Source organism: Taeniopygia guttata, chromosome 3 (genome assembly GCF_048771995.1).
Source record: "Taeniopygia guttata chromosome 3, bTaeGut7.mat, whole genome shotgun sequence".
Taxonomy (NCBI): domain Eukaryota; kingdom Metazoa; phylum Chordata; class Aves; order Passeriformes; family Estrildidae; genus Taeniopygia; species Taeniopygia guttata.
The window spans coordinates 92,272,183-92,290,378 of record NC_133027.1 but is presented as its reverse complement, the minus strand read 5'-3'; the positions used below and the strand labels follow the sequence as shown (position 1 = coordinate 92,290,378).

The 18,196-nt window shown below is 45.1% G+C and overlaps 2 protein-coding genes across 3 annotated transcripts; one reads left to right on the top strand and one right to left on the bottom strand.

Moving 5' to 3' along the window:
* On the bottom strand, nucleotides 1-12,008 carry APMAP (adipocyte plasma membrane associated protein). Of its 2 annotated transcripts, XR_012055242.1 has the most exons (10): nucleotides 11,832-12,008; nucleotides 8,813-8,929; nucleotides 8,199-8,314; nucleotides 6,948-7,040; nucleotides 3,640-3,756; nucleotides 2,969-3,143; nucleotides 2,397-2,531; nucleotides 1,844-2,036; nucleotides 1,402-1,589; nucleotides 723-861 (listed from the first exon to the last, which is right to left on the bottom strand). XR_012055242.1 is itself a non-coding variant. In XM_072927422.1 (9 exons), exons 1-9 carry the CDS (start codon nucleotides 11,921-11,923, stop codon nucleotides 652-654), a joined length of 1,248 nt encoding a protein of 415 aa, XP_072783523.1. In that variant the 5' UTR covers nucleotides 11,924-12,008; the 3' UTR covers nucleotides 1-651. The 2 variants fall into 2 exon arrangements, 1 of the variants encoding a protein (XP_072783523.1); XM_072927422.1 differs by lacking the exon at nucleotides 1,402-1,589 and having other exon boundaries at nucleotides 1-861.
* Nucleotides 12,009-16,840: 4,832 nt separating this feature from the next.
* Nucleotides 16,841-18,119, top strand: LOC140683529 (uncharacterized). The gene is made up of 3 exons (XM_072926132.1): nucleotides 16,841-16,933; nucleotides 17,038-17,493; nucleotides 17,579-18,119. Exons 1-3 carry the CDS (start codon nucleotides 16,841-16,843, stop codon nucleotides 17,861-17,863), a joined length of 834 nt encoding a protein of 277 aa, XP_072782233.1. The 3' UTR covers nucleotides 17,864-18,119.
* The last annotated feature ends 77 nt before the right edge of the window (nucleotides 18,120-18,196 follow it).

Here is an 18,196-nt window from a genome sequence, read left to right as displayed (position 1 = left end):
TAACGATCCAATTTGATTCTGCATGTTGATTAACAGTTAATTGCAATGTCTGATGTTACTTGCACAGGCTGGGACTGAAGAAACCCAATGGCATAACTAGATTTCTAGGCATGTCCTGGATGTTGCTGCCTCTACCACAGCACCATGGTATAACATTAGAACATGCACTGTAATCACTCCTGGATAGGAGGCACTAAAACAGAAATAAACACATGCAAGCCACCCTCTTCCACCCAAATCACACACAGTTAAATTCCATCCATCACAGTTCCTTCCAGAGTAAGAGGACATACAGTTGCATTAAAGGCAACATGATGGTGTCTGTTCAAGATGATTCCAAACAAGGCTGGGCATAGGAAAAATCAATGGATTTCCTTGGAGGAACAAAGAACTGAACAAGGATGCCGCACCATAGTCCTCAGATACAAACAGTAATACAGGCCAACTCCAGAGCATGAGCAGTCAGCCAAGACACAGGACAGTTACAGCAAACTGCATCTCTTACTATGGAGACAGTGCTCCTGCACCTTAACAGACTGTGTCACTTTTTATCACTCTTTTTGTCACTTGGCCACACACTGCCTCAAGCACATGCTTCTTTTGCACCTCTGGAGTAGTACAGGACAGTGGGACTTCATTGTGGGTGTGCAGTTAAACATGCTGGAGATCAAGTCTGCCAATGTAGGGAGATCGGAAGGATCCCAGGTAAAGGTGCCCGTTGTGCTCGTGTGCCTCGCTGACATAAGCCACTGTCACTCCGTTGGGATCATGGAAACTTCTTTTGTAGGATCCTGTCTCACTGAGTTCAACAACAAGGCTATATTTGGGTACAAACTTTGTCACAGTTTCCTGACTCAGCAACTGGAAGAAAAAAAAGAAAATCAAGAAAAGGTTTTGCTCTCCACAATCTGATCTCAGACATTTATACAGGCAAAGACCACTCCACGCTCCTCAGAAGCAGCAGCTAAGAACACAAAGACATATTTTGAGTAAACACTCTTACACAGGGTTAACACATTCATATCTGTAAAGCCAACTTGAGAAGAAACAAAAGGATCAGCAGAAGCTCACTCTACTCCAGAGGCAGGCTGAAAGGCTGCCCACATAAGAGACAGCAGCTTGCTCTGGTGCAGCTGATGCCAAGCTCCCCACAGCATCACTCAGCTCCTGCATTGCACTAGGAGAGACAGGGACAGCACAGAGCTTGCTCAGCTGGAACGGAATCACAAGCACTGCTTGCTGTCTTTTATTTTTTATGAGGACAGAAGTATTTTCAAGTCTTTGCATTGTTTAAAAAGCACCATGTTGTTTCTTTAGCCCTTAAAAAAACACATTATCCTTGCTCATCCTAAAGCAGGGTGACACAAAAACAGGCATAAGTGAACCAGAACAAAATGTCACCTAACACCATCCACAGCGTACACACTGTCTCCTAGGGTGCCTAGGGCAGTCATGGGAACAGCTCACACTTCCCAAATGCTCTTCAGACACCTGGCAATAAGCAGTTTAGGCACTTCAGGTGAAGTCTTCACATATCCAAATGCAGATCCTGTCTTGCTGCATGGTTAGAGATAGTCTCTTTTTCTTTCCTAAGATCAAGATGGAAGGCAACTTAAGAGATATGTACCTGCTACTCAAAGAAGCAAATGTTAAATTTTACTTCCTATTAACATAAAAGGGCTGTTCTACTAGGGGAAAGCAACAACAGTTTTAACCACAGCACCTATTATTTTTTTAAATCTTCCTGTGAAGAGGAAGAAACAGGACAAACAATATTTATCACTTCCATTTCTTTACTAAAGGTGGTATTTTTTAAAACAAAGTTATTTTAATTTTTTTTTACCTTAAATATCATCCTTTTAATCCATGTTTTTTCAGATAGGAAGTCCAACAAAGAAAATCCAGGATTGGGTCGCACAGCTACCATAGCTACCCAATATCCTCCAGAGTTGCTTAACCTGATATTGTCTGGAAGACCAGGCATATTCTCAACAAACATATCTGCTCCACCTTTCATCAGCCCAGACACATAATACCTGAAAAGTATAGATAATAGATTAAAACATCTAAACTCAATCAGTTTAAATAGCAAATGAGAGTCACAGTATTTAAAAAAATATTTTTTCCCATTATTTTGATAGAGGAAAATACAGCACTGCCACACATTTCTCCCCAGGAAAAAAGTCAGTTTATTCCACTGTGCTTAAAGAGCCCATAATGGAAAGATTACACAACCTAGATGTCTAAAGTGAAATAAAAAAATTTAAGTCTTGAGGAAGGTCACCATCTTTGTAATTTTTAACTAGGCATTACTGAAGTGCAGGGTTTCTTTTGTCATTCCATTCATTTAGTTAAACAATCCCTACACAGATTAGTAATTCCAAAGTCATACTCGCCTTCTGATTCTAGCCATGGTTGTCTCCTGCACCAGGACAAAGTCTTCTGCAGGAGAGAGCTGCACACCACTGGGAAACCTCAGCCCCACCATTAAGACTTTCACTTCTTTTGTCACTGTGTCATATTCAAGGAGGCTGAAAAGAAACCATTTTTGAGTGAAGATGAATATTTATGCATCTGTGTTTCATTCTTCAGGCATTCCAGCACCACATTTAAATTAAGAAGGCAGAACAGCCAGGAAGCATTTGTTTATGAACACAAGAGAAATAACAAGGCACTTCAGAGTGGCAGCATTCATGAAGGATATGGGCTGAACACTAATGCTAACACCTTCACTTTTAAAACAAACATTCCATGCCAGTCCTCTTGAAGGAAAAAGGGGAATCTCATTTATTTCACTGCAGGTCTCATTAGCAACAGCAACACAATTCCTTCACTCTCCCCTGTACAATGCAGTATTTGCAAAGGTGGGTTAATAAAGAGAAAAAATGTGAAGATCAAGGAAGTGGTGAATTCCACTCCTATAACTGAGCTTACAGCAAATTAAAGGCTTTGGGAAGGAGATACTTGCCGCCCATCATCTGTGCCTTCCATAACCAGGAACAAGTAGTCTCGTCTTTGCCATTTACTGCTGGAGTCAGTGAAGTAGATCTTCCTCCCATCCCTGGTCACTGTAAGATCATTTACAAATGACAACTTCTGGCCTTCTATGGGTGTTTTGGTTGACACAAGTGTCTTCGTTTCACCTTGATAAAAAAGGAAGAAAAAGAAAAAAGACACACAATGTAGCCATACCAAAATGTATCTCTCTTCACTTAGTGTAGGTTTGGGTTACAGGCAAGTGAAAAGCTTTTCACTACCACAGTGAGATCAAGGCAGAAACACAAGTACAGCAAATATGACAAAAGGTTTTATGTATCAATCTTTTTCCTTTCCTTTTATGAAAACCAAAACATCTACAACAGAGCTCTATTCATAGATCCTGGGATACTAATTTTAACAACAAAAACCATGTAATGCCAGAAGGTAAGTCACTGGTAGCTCTCATCCAGACAGCCAGACACAAAGTGATTGCTACAGGAAAATAAATATCAAATTCTTGCATGACTCATTTCATCCAGACAGCTTCAAATCACTTTATAAAAAAAAGACAGGCATTGTTTTGCCTACAGCATCTGGCAGAACTGCAAATGAAGCCCAGATTTGTCAGTGGAAGAAAACTTTGGAGCAGAGAAGTCATACCTGTATCAGGATCAACTTCATAGAGTCCATAATAAGCATCTGCCACAAACAGGGTGTTATTTGGCCCCACTCGCATGCCAAGTGGTCTTCCACACGTTGGCTCATCTTCACGGCCTCCTTAGGAAACAATTTAAAAATGGTTTTCCAAACAGAAATTAATACAAGGCATTGAGGGTACCTCCACAGGTGTGTTGGGTCTGGCTGAGATGAAGAGCCCTCACAGTGCTGTGCTTTGCACAGGCAGCTAAAAAGGTGTTTTGTCTACTGCTGAGCAGGGCTGGCACAGCATCAATGCTCTCTCCAACATTCCCCTCTCCAGCAGGCTAGGGAGATCCTGGGAGGGGACACAGCCAGGACAGCTGGCCCAAAGTGACCAAAGGGACATTCACTGTCACATGGTGTCAGCTGAGATATGAAAGCTAAGAAAAAGGAGGAGGAAGGGGAAGCATTTATTATTTACATTTGCCTTCCAAAACAAACTCTACACGTGCTGCAGCCCTGCTTCCTGAGAAGCAGTCAGACATCACTGGCTGATTGGAAAATAGAGAATAAAATATTAGAGGTTTGTTGTTTTTTTCCTTTGCTTGCACGTGTGAACTTTACTTCCAACTGTGGTTTATAAAACCTATATGGCATATATATGGCACACACATTCATTTTAAAAATGATTCCTACTTTACTAGGTGGGAGTGAAGCAGATATCCCCATGCCATGTTTTCACCAGTCTAGAGGTAATCATAGAATCTGTCAGGCTAGTAACTAACAGCTGTCCAAGCTGGGGTAAAATCAGAAAATTGGATTTAACAAAATGCTTTTTCTCGGAAAGATTCAGTTTTACTGCAGGTTGCAGGGGGTGTGCTCTGTTTTTTTTTTAATTAAATAATTTTTAATTTAAAAAAAGCCTTTCTTTCTCTGGAAAAGTCTAACTTTGTCATGAACAACTAGTCTCTCAATACAAAGACACTGAAGACTTCTACATAAGGAGAAAGGGGAATTCTGCAAACCTGAAGAATTTAGATAAATTCAAGGAGACATTTGAGCCCTGAAGAGCTAAGAACTTCAGAACATCAGTAGTCTGAAAATGTTAGCAAGAGAAATTTTTGGAGACAGCAGATGGCTAGAGCCTTTCCAGTTCCCAATTCAAGGAGCACAGAAGTCCAGGTCCCCCATTACCACTTTGGCTCCAAAGAACCAGGGCAGCACATCCTTCCCACCTCTCCCAAGCTGCTCAAGTCCAATGGAAATGAGCAGGAGAAAGGTGATTCTTCACACTGCCCCCACCCACATTCATGCCTAAATCCAGCTTCTCATCAGCTGTCCTACCAAGGTTGTTCTACTTATCAGGCAGCCAAGAGAGTGCTGCCAAGTCAGCCCAGAGTCTGATCATGTGAGCACCCACATAAAATTACATAGAATAAATGATGAACATGTCAATGAAAGCTAATAGGGACAGAAACGGTGCCTGACCTTAATTTCTAACTGTCAATCAGCACAGAGCGGGACCTCAAGTGAGCTTCTGTAGCATTAACACAAACAAAACTCCCATCAGTCCCAACAAACACCAGCCAGGCTTCTCAGACGGCCCAGGCACTGCTGAGAGGGACACTAAGCTCCCCACAGAGATGGTCTGTAATAAATAAGCTGCTACCAGTTTTCTTCACTCAGTTCCAGAAACCCCATTAAATAAAGCAAATAATTTGTTCAGAAAGAGGTGTAGAATTCCACAAAAAATAACTGCAATTTAGCAGTGAGAAAACAAAAATACCATGACCAATACAGGATCTCTGTTAAAGCAAGTGCAGCTACAACTCCCACTGTGCTTACAAATAGGTACAACAAAATGCAAGGCAAAATTCCATAGATGGGGAAGGTGGTATTTATTTTCAAAAATCTCTAAGTAAGTTGCTATCCTTCTGTCCTGGGTAACCCAAAAAGCGTGTATTGTATTCCATATCTTCCCTACACCAACCTGCCCAAGATGACCACTGTCCCTGTAGAACCCAGAAGATGGAAGAAGAACTCGGGTGTTTTAGCCCAGGCTCATGGAGGCAGGTGACCTGGGGCCCCTTTAAGAGAGAAGGAACAGGCACTCAGCACTCCTCTGTTCTCCCTAGGGCTTAGGAGCAGAGGCTGCAGCTTTTTTTGGCCAGGCTGCCAAGAAAGTTCTCTGGGGCAGGTTCTCTGAATCAAGGCAGTGCAAAGCAACCTGGCAGGTTTGTTTATCTCCAGGCTTTGGAGGATTCTGTAACACCTTTTTGGCTGCTGTTGCCAGGAGCAGCTCTATTTCTGGGCCAGGGAGGATGTTTCTTCACATCTTTTTTTGCTGCTGCCACCCAGGACAGCTCCACCAGCACCATCCCCTCTCTCTCCAAGAGTCTAAGCTGCCACTGTCAGGAGAGTTCCTCACAGGTGTGTGGAGCAGATGGATTGGCAGCATTTGACTGGTTTTGGACACGATTCTTCTGTTTTGTCCTTCTTCCCTGGTGGCTGTTGTTTGGGGGATGAGAGAGTTCTGTGATCACGGAGGCTTGGTTGCTGTGCTGATGTTTCTTTGTCAACAAGATTCAACACATTAATATCTAGTGGTTGTTACTGTTACCTTGGTTGTTGCTGTTTTATTTTTTAGTGAACTGTTATTTTTTCACTTAAATCTTCTCACATTCATCTCTCCTTACTGGTGAAAAATGAAGGGTTATATACAAGGAGGGAATTCATTCTGGAGTGTCACGTCCATGTAATTGTTTTAAACCAAGACACTTTCCCACTCACAAATTAGCTCGAGTTCATTCACTCACACTTGTTTAGAAGTCCTCAGTTTTTATGAGGTGGCCCTTCAGCTTGGTGACTTCAGCTTTCACAAATATTAGACCAGGTTGCTGCCCATTTTTTTCTTAAGATAGATGCTTTTTTTGGATGGACTAATGGGAAAAGGAATATTATTTGTGATGCACTTCACTCTTGTCTTCCAAAGTTAAGATGCAGGATTTTCCACCAGGACATCATCCATGGTAAAGGCCTGGTAGTCCTAACACAAAACCTCCTTGCATTCTTAAATTTTACTACTGGAAACTGTGTGCTCTGCTATCAAGACCAACCATTTCCATTCTTTTGGCTCTCTGTTCTACTCTTCCTTCCAATGTTCCAATATTTTCATTCATACTTCTCTGATACAAACACATTAATATTTCTGCTAGAAATTTCTGCAGAGCAAAATGTACACCTGCAATCCAGACTGAACACAGTTTAACCAACACATGGCCTTGACCCAGACATTTTCAAACACATTGTGTTCAGGAGCTGTCACTCACCACAAGGACCATGGCCAATTCTGGCTATTGTTTGTATTTCCCCATCTTCAATTTTGATAATCTTCCCATCAGCTGTCCCAGTAAACAGAACATCTGCAAAAACAACTTGTGTGATTAGGTTGATCACAAAACAATACTGGTAAGCATCCTTCTACTAGCATGAAGTAGGGAATATAGAGACTTCAACATTTATTCACAGAAAACTTATTCATAGGTCAGCTGTCCCTTGCAGGAAGTTTTCCATAAAGAGTTTCCAACGAGACTGATGAAACCAAGCAACATAAAAAATCAATAGCTTCAGGTAATCCCTTTAGCACATTGTTAACAGATGTAGGTAAAAAAGTGTAATCTGAAGAAAGAATTTACAGTAGCTTCTTACTGGGCAACGTAATTTCTTACAAATATTTTACTAATAAATTAGAAGATAAAGTAGAAGGAAAATAAATTACATGGCAACTACTGAGCACCTTTTGCATTGAAGGATCTTTCAGTAAGGGTTAAGAGTAGTTCTTAGCCTTGCCCTTCCTTCAGCAGGCATAAGAAACAACCCCTGCACAATGCTGGGTTCCCATTATGAGGATGTCATGGCATTAGAAGGACTGGGAACTCATTAAGAGATTGCTCAGAGGTGGCATAGGTTTGTGACTTGGGAAGAACCCATCTGCCATGAGAGGAAAGTACAGGATGGCACCTGTGTTGGCTAGATTTCTTGCAAGAAGAATCCAAGCTTTTAGAGTTATTAACACGGAATATGAGGAAGTTATAAATATGGGATATGATATTGTGCAACAGCATTAAACTGTAAATAAGCTCTTTATCAATTTGAGATTTGTTTTGTGTCATAAAAGCAAAGATCAACACCACAAAATTCAGCTCACTCAGCAGCAATGAGCTTTAAAAGAACAGGTAGTAGCTTCTAAATATTAATTCCCAGTTAAGAGCTAGCCAAGTGAAAAATGGGACCACTTCCTCCTAATGTAAGTAGCCCCTGACTCCATTGCTGATGCTCTCAGTCCTGGAAGACAGGGATTTTTAAGGTGACAACAAGATTTATTTCAAGCTCATGAAAGAGGAGAAAAACAGCATAGAGAACCTAGGTTTTTCAGTATAACACAATTCCTTTTAGAAAGCCTGCACACTGAAAATAACTGCCAGAGTTTGTTATCTAAGAGGTCTACTGCTGAACAAACTCTTACCAATTGAACAACGTTTAAAGAGCCTTCTTTAAAAGCTGGTTTTGTCAGTGCTTACCCCCAATATTGACAATGGACTCTGGTCCAACCAGCTGGTTTTCCCACAGCCGTTCTGCTTTTCTTAACTTGGTGTTGGGCTCTAAAACACCCGTCATGAGGGGAGGCTCCTTCAAACTACAAAACAGGAGGACCACGTGATCCTTTGCACAAAATGCAAACATTCTTGAGCAACACATTTGATCATTTTTTCCCCTAGTTTGCCAACTCCTGCACACTTGACTTATGCTTTACATAAAGCATAGTTCAAAAAGTGTTGCAGTAGCTTGAGCACTTGGCCTTTAGTGAAAATGCAGTTCTTGTCTCACAGAAGGCAAGAGTGCACACGTGTAATTACAAGCTGCACTGACAACTTGGGTAGCAGAAAATAATTTTCTAGATTAATGATTAAAGAAAGTAATTCAGCTCCTTCCATGATCAGCAGGGACACATAACTGCACAAGAATGGCTCAGAAACAGACTGGGTGTGGATAATATTGCAACCACTCCCCAATTTCTCAATCCAGATAGAGACACTGTGCACTGCTAACTCTTGTTTGCTGAAACACAACAACAGAGCACACAGGGAAAGTTATGCTTGCAGAAGACTTGGTTCAAAACAAAACAACCTTTTACCTTATGGGCTGAGGGTCTATAGGACAATCCAGGAGAACAGTCACTCCAAGCAGTGGCACTGCCACAGACACAGCCAAAGTCAGGAAGGTAACACGGAACACCTTGCTGCTATAAGTACTGCCAAAATCAAAGAAGAAATAGGATTAACATAGTTTTCAGATACAACAGTTCTTAAAATATCTGTAGCAGCCTCTTTTCTTCAGAAAAGGAAACAGTAACACTTTTGCACAACCACCATCCTCACCTTCAAGGTCCATTTTGAACACATTAGGATAAGAGTAAGGTCTCAGGATACTGGCATGAAAGGCTGAACATTTTTATGTAAAGGTTTCATTCATGTTACAAGTTACAGCTGACTAAAATAAAAACAAACAAATAAAAAAAAAGCTAAAACAAAACACCTGAGAAACAGGGGGTTTTTTTTTTGGTTGGGCTTTGGTTGGGATTCTTTTAACTTGATCTTTAGTTTTGGTAATGGTTTCTATCCAGCATGAGTTTTAAATAAAACTTCCACTAAAACAACAAACACAGAGGAAGCAAAATGAATGGCTGCTTAACTTACTGAGCATTGGTTTGAAACTCAAACCCCAGAACATAAAATACATTATTTTCTCTTTACCTATTAAAACACACAACAAAATAAGTAAAAATTTATTCAAGGGAAGAAAACCATATTTTGCTCTCTATAAGTTTTAGAGGAATCAATCAGGCACTTACAGAGAAAAGCAGAGAGCCAAGCCCAACAAATCCTAGCCTTGAACTGGAAAAGCAGCATGTTTAATTTTAGTTGTTCTGAACCATTGATTGGCCCAGCCATACAGTCTCCTAACAGAATCACTTAAATAAAGATAAACAGTGCCTGGTGGTTCTGCACTAATCCCTGGACCACTTCCACTGTTCTGTCCTTCATTAGTCAATCATCCAGACAGTTGGAAATATGAACCACTGCCAGAGCACAAATATCCCAACTGGGCAGCTACATACGTGTACTTGTGGTACTGATATCAGCATCAGGGATTATCAGCGAGAACAGCAAGGACAGAACTAGGCATCAGGATTTGGGCAAGATTTAAGCACTTCCTGCTTGAACAGTAGATGTCTTGAGGAAGCAAAAACCTCCCAGTCCATGTCCCCTTGGATCTGGAATTGAGAGCACGGTGTATGGATAAAAGGCAATCCCCAAGTTTACAAAAAGACTTCAGCCTTTGGCCTGGTCTGTGCACTGTCCTTCAAGAGATGAAAGCTCAACAATATAAAAGTACTGTCAGCAAACACCTGAGAACCTCTGGGATAGCTGAGAACAACTCACAAAAGGAGCTGGGAATGAACAGGAGCAGAATGGGAACTCATCTGCCAAAGCCAACCTAATTAAAGCTCTTAAAAGCATGACTTAAGTAAGGGCCATATTTCTGACCCTCAAGCAAACTTGCAAGGAACTGACAATAAAGGAAAAAGGCAGGAAGAATAAGGCGACAAGCAAACTCACACTTTAAGCCTGCAAACTGCAAGACCTAGTTTAGACACTGCTGAAACCACAAGAATTTAAATAAAACCCAAAAGCTTTACAAAACAAAGATAAACTAAAAAGTCCACACCCACTAACCCGAATACTCAGAATACTTCTCAATCTACAAAATATTGAATAGTGACAACTGTCAGTCGCTGGAGAGAATCACCAAGGCAGAGGTTCACCAACAGCAAAACAGAAAACCTTAGTCAATTGTGTCTCTGTGATTAATCCTACATGGCCTGCAGCCACAAATCTCAATAAAGCAACTTACCAGGACTCCAGCTATAATTGCATCAATTTAGTTGTTACTACAAACTAAAAAGCCAAGCCATTAAACCAGCTCTTGAAGACAACAGGAAGCTGGCAAGATGCTACTATGGATCACCACAGCCAGGAGGCCAGGCTGCCTCACCCACCCCCTTGGCAGAAGAGCTGCTGGGCAGGAGAGAAAAGCATCTGTCCTCAGGAGTTTCTGCCATGGCTACCAGCCAGAAAAAGGCCAGGCTCAGGAATTTCCTTCACTGTTTTCAGACAGAGCAGCCCCTGTGAATACTGAGGGTCAGTGATAAAGCCCTATAAATTCAACTGATTTGAGCACCAAGAGAGGCTGAAGGCAGGAGAGACAGTCTCTCAAGCTCAGAGATGCTGATGCTCTCCTCCATAAACAGGGATGTGTGCAAGCCACCAGCCTTTCATTCTGATGACCCCGAAAGGCAGAGATAAGAATCTGCAAAGTACTCAAATAAGAAGAGCTATAATAGATGGTAAACAGAAGTATTACAAGTCATCAGCTACCTTATGCAATGAAAGGCAAAGCAAACACTACCACTTCCTTATCACAGCTACTGCCTTTAATCACAATGAAGTGATTGTTTTGTAAAATGCCTAAACAGAAAATTGTAAATAGAATCTTTTTTTTCAAACTTAGCCACAAACTGACTGTTTATTAGGTCAGACACGTGTAGATCAGTCGAAAAACTGCAGGTTACTCTTTAAACTATTACCAAGACATAAACAGACGGACCACAATTACAAAGGACCACAGCAAACCTGTACAAGCCACACTGGGGTAACTGCTATTTCTTGCCTGGCAAAAGACAAACGGGAGAGGAGAAAGGAGAAGAGAGGACCGATTTTTGTCGTTGCTAACAGCCGTTCCTGCAGGCTGGCAGACCAGGTGAGCAGGCGCGGTCCCAGCCCCTCCTCTCCATCAGCCCCCCGGGAGGAGCGGGAGCACTGGGGGTGCAGCCGGGCCCACACCCGCGGTGCCCGGCGCCAGCCAGGCCGGCAAACCGCGGCCTCGCTCCGCCCGCCCCCGGTGCCCAGCCCCGGGGCAGCCCCCAGTGCCCAGCCCCGGGGCAGCCCCCAGCCCTTCCAGCCCCTCCCGGCACTCCGAGCCCGGGCCCGGCCGCGCCCCGCGGGCGGTGTCCGTGCCCTGCCGGGGCCCGCCCGGGCAGCGCCCCCGGGGCCGGGCCCGGCCTCGGCCCTGCAGCCCCGCCGGGCACCCACCTGCCCTCCTTGGCCTCCTGCGCCGGGCTGTCCTCCGTGATCACCTGCGGGCGGAGCGGCCGCCGCTGCCGCAGCCCCTCCGCCTCATTCATCCCGACCCGATCCCGATCCCGATCCCACGGCCGCCGCCGCCGCGCACCCCAACCGCGGCCCCGCCTCCCCACCCGCGGGCCACGCCCACCACCCGGACCGCGCCGTCAGCCAGAGCCACGCCCACTAACCCGAGCCACGCCCATTAACCCCGGGTCACGCCCATCTCCCCAGAGCCGTGCCCATTCCCATGGCCACGCCCATCTCTCCAGGGCCACGCCCCCCGAGGTCACCCTCATGGCGCCGTGCAGCCCCTGGGGTGGCCGAAAAGCTCTACAGAAATCCATTGAGCGTGACCCATACCCCTCACGTGCCAGAAATGATTTCCTTCCATAGGAAAGCTTTGGGATTTTTGTCATTTGGATACACAGCCATACACAGTGTGGCTCTCACTCATTCACTGGGCCTCAATTACAGGCATTTTTTTGGGATTTTGACATATATCTGAGCTTTCACTGGCAGAACAGTGTTTCCTGTCACTGTTTCTTTGTAACTACAAGAAAGGTGTGACCAAATTTCCTCTCTAACATGAAAACATCCTCAACAAAAATAATATGACTTTCTGATTAATTAAACTTTCACTCACTCTTACCATAGTCAAGTTACTTGGGTTTCCTTTTCCTGCTTGAAGCCAAGATTCAGCTTCAGACTAAGGAAGCACCTCTGAGTGCTGTGACTGACAGCATTCAGGGCAACCACCTTCTGCAAGGAGTCACCAATGTATAATTCCCTGCCAGTCCAACAGCAGGGAGGTGGGAATGTCCACATGAGAATGTGCTCAGTAAGTTTTTGAAAACAACTGTTCAACTGCCTGAACATCTTCAGGTGGAAAAAGTTAATTCCAGTGTGGGACGAGCTGCTCTTCCAGCTCCCCCAGCCCTGGTCAGTGTTGGAGCCAGGATTCCAATCTGCAGAAGTTTGCAGGTGGTGTTTTAAGTGTTTTACAGCGCACTGAAGTGGGGGCACAATTTCACTCCTCACCCTGCACACTGGGAGATGCTATTGCTGCTTTGGTTTTGTGTGTTCTAGTTTCATCTGTTGCTGCACAAAGTTGTTGAAATGTCATTCAGAGCCCTTGCATTTCAGCAACAGATCTTGACCAATAATAACTTCAGCTTATTTACATGCTGAACTTTATGTGAATTTGATTTTGAAGTAGCTCCTTTAAATACAAACAAGCCTGTGAACGAAAATTAAAATTTTGCTTAAAATTAAGTAGTGCATTTTTTTTCGCAGTTCCTGGTGGTGTCTGATAAAAAAAATTACACTGATTTATCCTATTAAGTATATGTGCAAATTTGCTGAAGTTCCTTTTGTATAAATTTTGCTTACAGAAAATTCCTTACCACTGCTATTAAAAGTTTGCTTAAATTACATTTACCATAACTCAAGAAAACCTTTTCAACGACACAGTTCCTGTTTCTTGTGGAGTGAAAACTGTTTTGGGGAGTGGGTGTAAAACCTCACTAGTGTGAGGATGGAGAACATATTGCACTGTCTGTACCTAACTGTTTTCTGCTGGGGAAGATCCGCAATATTAGAATAAGATACATTGATAGTGCTTTTACATTTTTATTATTTCACAAAATCTTAATCAGTGATTTTTTTTTGAGAGGTTTTGTTTTCAAAGATCTGGTTTACCTTTTAGCATACAACAATGAAAACCATAAAAATGTTGTGGTATATCATGAAAAAAAAATTGTGCCCCATCGTGGGAGTGAGGAAAGATTTAGAAGAAAAGCTTGAAATTGCTAAGCAGGATTGCTTGGCAGTTTGCTTGGGGTCATCAGGATTGCTTGGCAGTGCTTCAGTTGCATTTTTTGAGGAGCGTGTGTAGTTGTCACATTCCCATTATGACAATGTATCATCCATCTTTCTCCTCAGAACACCATCCAGCGCTGTAGCCAAATGTTTAAAGTGATTTTCCTTTGTTACCTTGAGGCAGTTTGTTCTCCTGCCTCCTGAACCGGGATAGGGAAAGACACGATCCATTTGCAGTCACGGGCGGAGCGGATTGCAGCAAAACCTCTTTGTGTCCTTCCCAGTATTGCAGACCCAGTCGCAGACTCTTGGTGGAGCAGGACATTTACAAGTTGCTGGTTACTGCACGCTGTTGGCTCTGCCTGTTTGTAAGGAACGCTTGATGGAAAAGCTCATTTTTTCACTTATTTTTCTGCTTGCCCTCTCTACAGAAGATTGCAGGAGGGCAACATTTCAGGCAGTTCCTGCACCCTTCAGTTCCCTCCTCGCCCAGGGCCACAGAAAGGAGAGCTGCACATGCAGCCAGGAGTGCCTTACAGAGCAGCCCATCCTGGGGATCTGTGGGAATTGCAAATGGAGATGACTTGCAATTGAAAATGGGGAATTTTGAGGCAGTAATATTTCCCCTGTGAAATACTTCTTCTGTGGGAGACACAGTATGGAGAAAATGTCGCTCTGCACAACAGCTGTACTAAACGCCTTTGCAGATGTTCAGAAGATATATTGAACATTAATACTAAATCTTTAATACTGATCCAAAAGGTGAGAAACATGGCTGATCATATTTTAATAGTGGGAACTGGGTCCAACATATAAACAGGGCAAGATACATACAGCACCATGTTCCCTCTACATAACCAGATGTTCCCATGATCCATGTGTCTGGAGATCCCTGAGGCTTGGACTGTGCACACATGAGCTTTCATTCTGCTCTTCCTAGGACAACAATCCCAAATATCTTCCTTATGGTGCTTGTGTTCTCTGCTGGAGCTGTGTATTGCTAGGTTTAGTCAGCCTGACTAAGGGCCTTCTTTTTCCTCTATTTCAAAATAATTTCTGTATTTCTCCTGTATTTCAAAGGAATTAATATATTTCTGTATTACAGAAAGCAAACTGTCTAAAGTTTAGAATCAGGTGAAGTGAATTCTATCAGAAGTACTGTAATACATGGCAGATACTTAGGAATAGAGGTGGAAATTAAAAAGCAGAGAAAGGAAAAAAATTTGGACATGGTAAAAAACTTTCTGTAAGCAAAATTATACAAAAGGAACTTCAGCAAATCTGCACATGTACTTAATAGGATAACATTTGTAAAATTTCAAACCATTTGCTGTTGGCAACATGTTTTTTTAAAATGCTTTTAAAAAAACACTAACCCATGCTGTTAACTATCATAAAAAAACCTTTACACTGGCAAGAGAGATGATGGTCCCACAAAGTTCTTCAAATATAATGATGATGGAAGAAGAACTCAAAGGAGAACTATTTCATGCTCTTTCCAAGTTCTGATTTTATAATCTTATCAAGACTGTGAAAGCAAAGTGATACTGTAGACAGAAGATGGACATTAGAGTCATACAGCAATTTCAGTACATATTTATATCTGCTTAACACAGCCTTCAGGGAATGGAAATTTGCCAGGCCAGAAATTCCAAATTCCCACCAAAACAAATGGGAATTGCAAGTCTTAGCAGCAAGTAAGACTGAATCTGTGGAAATGCAGGTCTGAAAATAATTGAGAAGAACATTACACCTTCAGCAGCCCTTGGTTGTACATCTGTATGGTTAGTCTAAAACTTAGATGCAGAAGAGCATGAAAATCTACAGCTCAATGAAAAGATGGTTTCAAAGGAACATTTGATCCTTCTTGGCCCAGTTACAGGAATACAACTAAGAAATTGTTCCATGGAAATCAATGTGGTTGTAACAATGGAATCTCAGCAAAGTCACAAAAATATATGAGCCCACAGGATACAAGGCTGTCATAAAAAATACAGTCTATTCCACCCATTTCAACATTCCCAAAAAAACACCGGAATTTTAAGATAAACTTTGTGTATTCTCACCCTGCATTGTGAATAAGGCCTTCCTTGGGGAACTGAAAGCTTAGCTGTCACAGGCACATGCCTGAAACTGTGCTGGGGGCTGGGCCACAAAACTACAAAAAGATTCCCCAGGAGATGTCTGATATTTGCAAACCATATCCTGGGCTGCATCAGAACCAGCACAGCCAGAAGGTGGAGGACAGCGATTCTGCCCCTCCACACTGTTGACATTCCACCTGCAGTGCTTCATCCAGCTCTGTGGGGCTCCCCAGCACAGATGGCGAGAACATGGATGGGCTGGAGCAGGTGCCAAGGAGGGACACCAAGATGATGCAAGGGCTGGAGCACCCTTCCTGCAAGGAAAGGCTGGCACAGCTCGGCTTCTTCAGCCTGGAAAAGAGACTTAGGCTTAGGCTTGCCCAAACTGTGGCCTTCCACTGGTGGCAACCTACCAGAAAGCTGGACAGGGACTTTGTATGAGAGCAGGGAGGGACAAGACAAGGGAGAATGGATCCAAATGGAAAGAGAGTAGGTTTAGATGAGGGATGCAGAAAAAAGACTCTCGTGCAACAAGTTGCCCAGAGAGGGTGTGGATGTCCCATTCCTGACAGTTTTCAAGGCCAGGCTGGATGAAGCTCTAGACAAGCTGGTGTAGTGCAAGGGGTCCCCAGCCACAGCAGGGGTGTTGCAATGATGTGATCTTTCAGGTCCCTTCCAAGCCAAACCATGCCATAACTCCATGATTCTGGAATACTTTCGCTCCTCATCCTCTGGCAGAAAAAGAAACTTGGGACCAAGTTCCATAATGCAGACTCTGTCTTTTGGCAGCCTGCAACTGTGTCAACAGAGGATGAAAAGAGCTGATATTACTGACACGATTTCCCTTTTTTACCTGAAAATTAAAGGCTCCACTCCAATGCACTCTGGCACAACATCAGGACAGGGAATTCTTCCAGGGAAATGCATCATCTCACCCAAAGAAGAAGATAGACACAAGCCAACACTTTTATTCATTTCTGTATTGATTTATTCGGTTATTTCTTTCACAGGTATTTCTTTCTTTATTTCTTTCGTTCCGCGGGGCGCGCGGCAGCTCCTCTGTTGGGTTCGCAGATGCAGCAGCATCAGCGCCTCTCTCGATCAGTTTTCCTCTCGACTTTCTGCTCGCTCTTCGTCCCCTTCTCCCTCCCAACCCTCTCCATGCCCGTGCCGTGCCGTCCGTGTTCCGCCGCCCCTGCCCGGCCGGCCGCGGTGCCGCCCCCGCCGGGCTCTCTCCGTCCCGGCCGTGGCGCCGCTGGAATTGCCGCTAGCTCTGGTGCTGGCGGAGCAGCGCGGTCTTCGGGCTCCGCCTGGCGCGGGCTCTGGGCCAGCCGCGGTCCCGAACGAAGCGCCTCCCGCGGTTCCGCCCGCTGCCGCCCGGCCCCCGTCCCGTCCCCGGCAGCACCAGCGCCTTCCCCGCTCCGAGCTCCGCCGCCCGTCAGCTCGGCCGCCGGCCCCGAGCCGCCGCAGCCCGGGCGCGCTCGGGCTCCCGGGGCAGAGCAGCGGGAGCGCGGTGCCGCCCGCAGGGTAGAGAAGCCTCCCCTGGAGCAGCTCTCCTGGGCAGCGGCGGCTGCGGCAGCGTTTGCTGCGGGACCCGGCTCGCCCACGGCGCCCCGGGAAGAGACCGGGTCGGAGGGGGACGGCGAGCTCAGCCCGGCGCTCGCCTTGGCTTGCAGGTGGCAATCAAAGGAGTGTCTCGGGATCGCATCTCGGAGCGGGCGGGGCTGGTGAGCGAGCGGGGCCAGCGGGAGCAGCCGGGCGGGGCTGAGGCGGGGCTGGGCAGGTGGAAGCCGGAGCTGCGAGGGGAGAGAGGGGAGCGAGCGGGGCCAGCGGGGCCGCGCAGCGTCCTGGGCCGGGCCATGGGAGCGGCGCTGGGGCCGGGCAGGGGTGCCCGGGGCGCGGCGCAGCATCGGCCCCGCTGAGCGCACCGCGGTGTCCCTGGAGCTGGCGCTGCTGTGGCTGCTGTCGTGCTCTGGCTTCCGCGGCGTCGTGCGGCTCCTGGACTGGTTCGAGATGCCCGACGGCTTCGCGCTGGGCACGGAGCATCCGGAGGCTGTCAGGACCCCTGGTACTTGCTGGCCGAGCGGGGGTTCCTGACGGAGCCCGGGGCTGTTCCGCCGGGTGCTGGAGGCCGTGCGGCACCGCACCTGCCGCGGCGTCCTGCACCGCGACATCGAGGCCAAGAATGTCCTCATCGACAAGACCAAAGCAGGTCGGATAGAAATGTCTTGAAGTGCCATTCAAGCTTTTTAAACCCAAGAAGACCGTCGTGATTCCCGAGTCCAGTCATACTGGTTCTGGTATCATGAAATCAGCCAGGCTCTCCAACAAACAGTAAATCATTGTGACTAAACCTCTGTCTCCTCATTCTTTGCATTTACACCCCACTGTAGGAAGCTCTACAGCCTTTTCCCCCCGTCCTGTACTAGA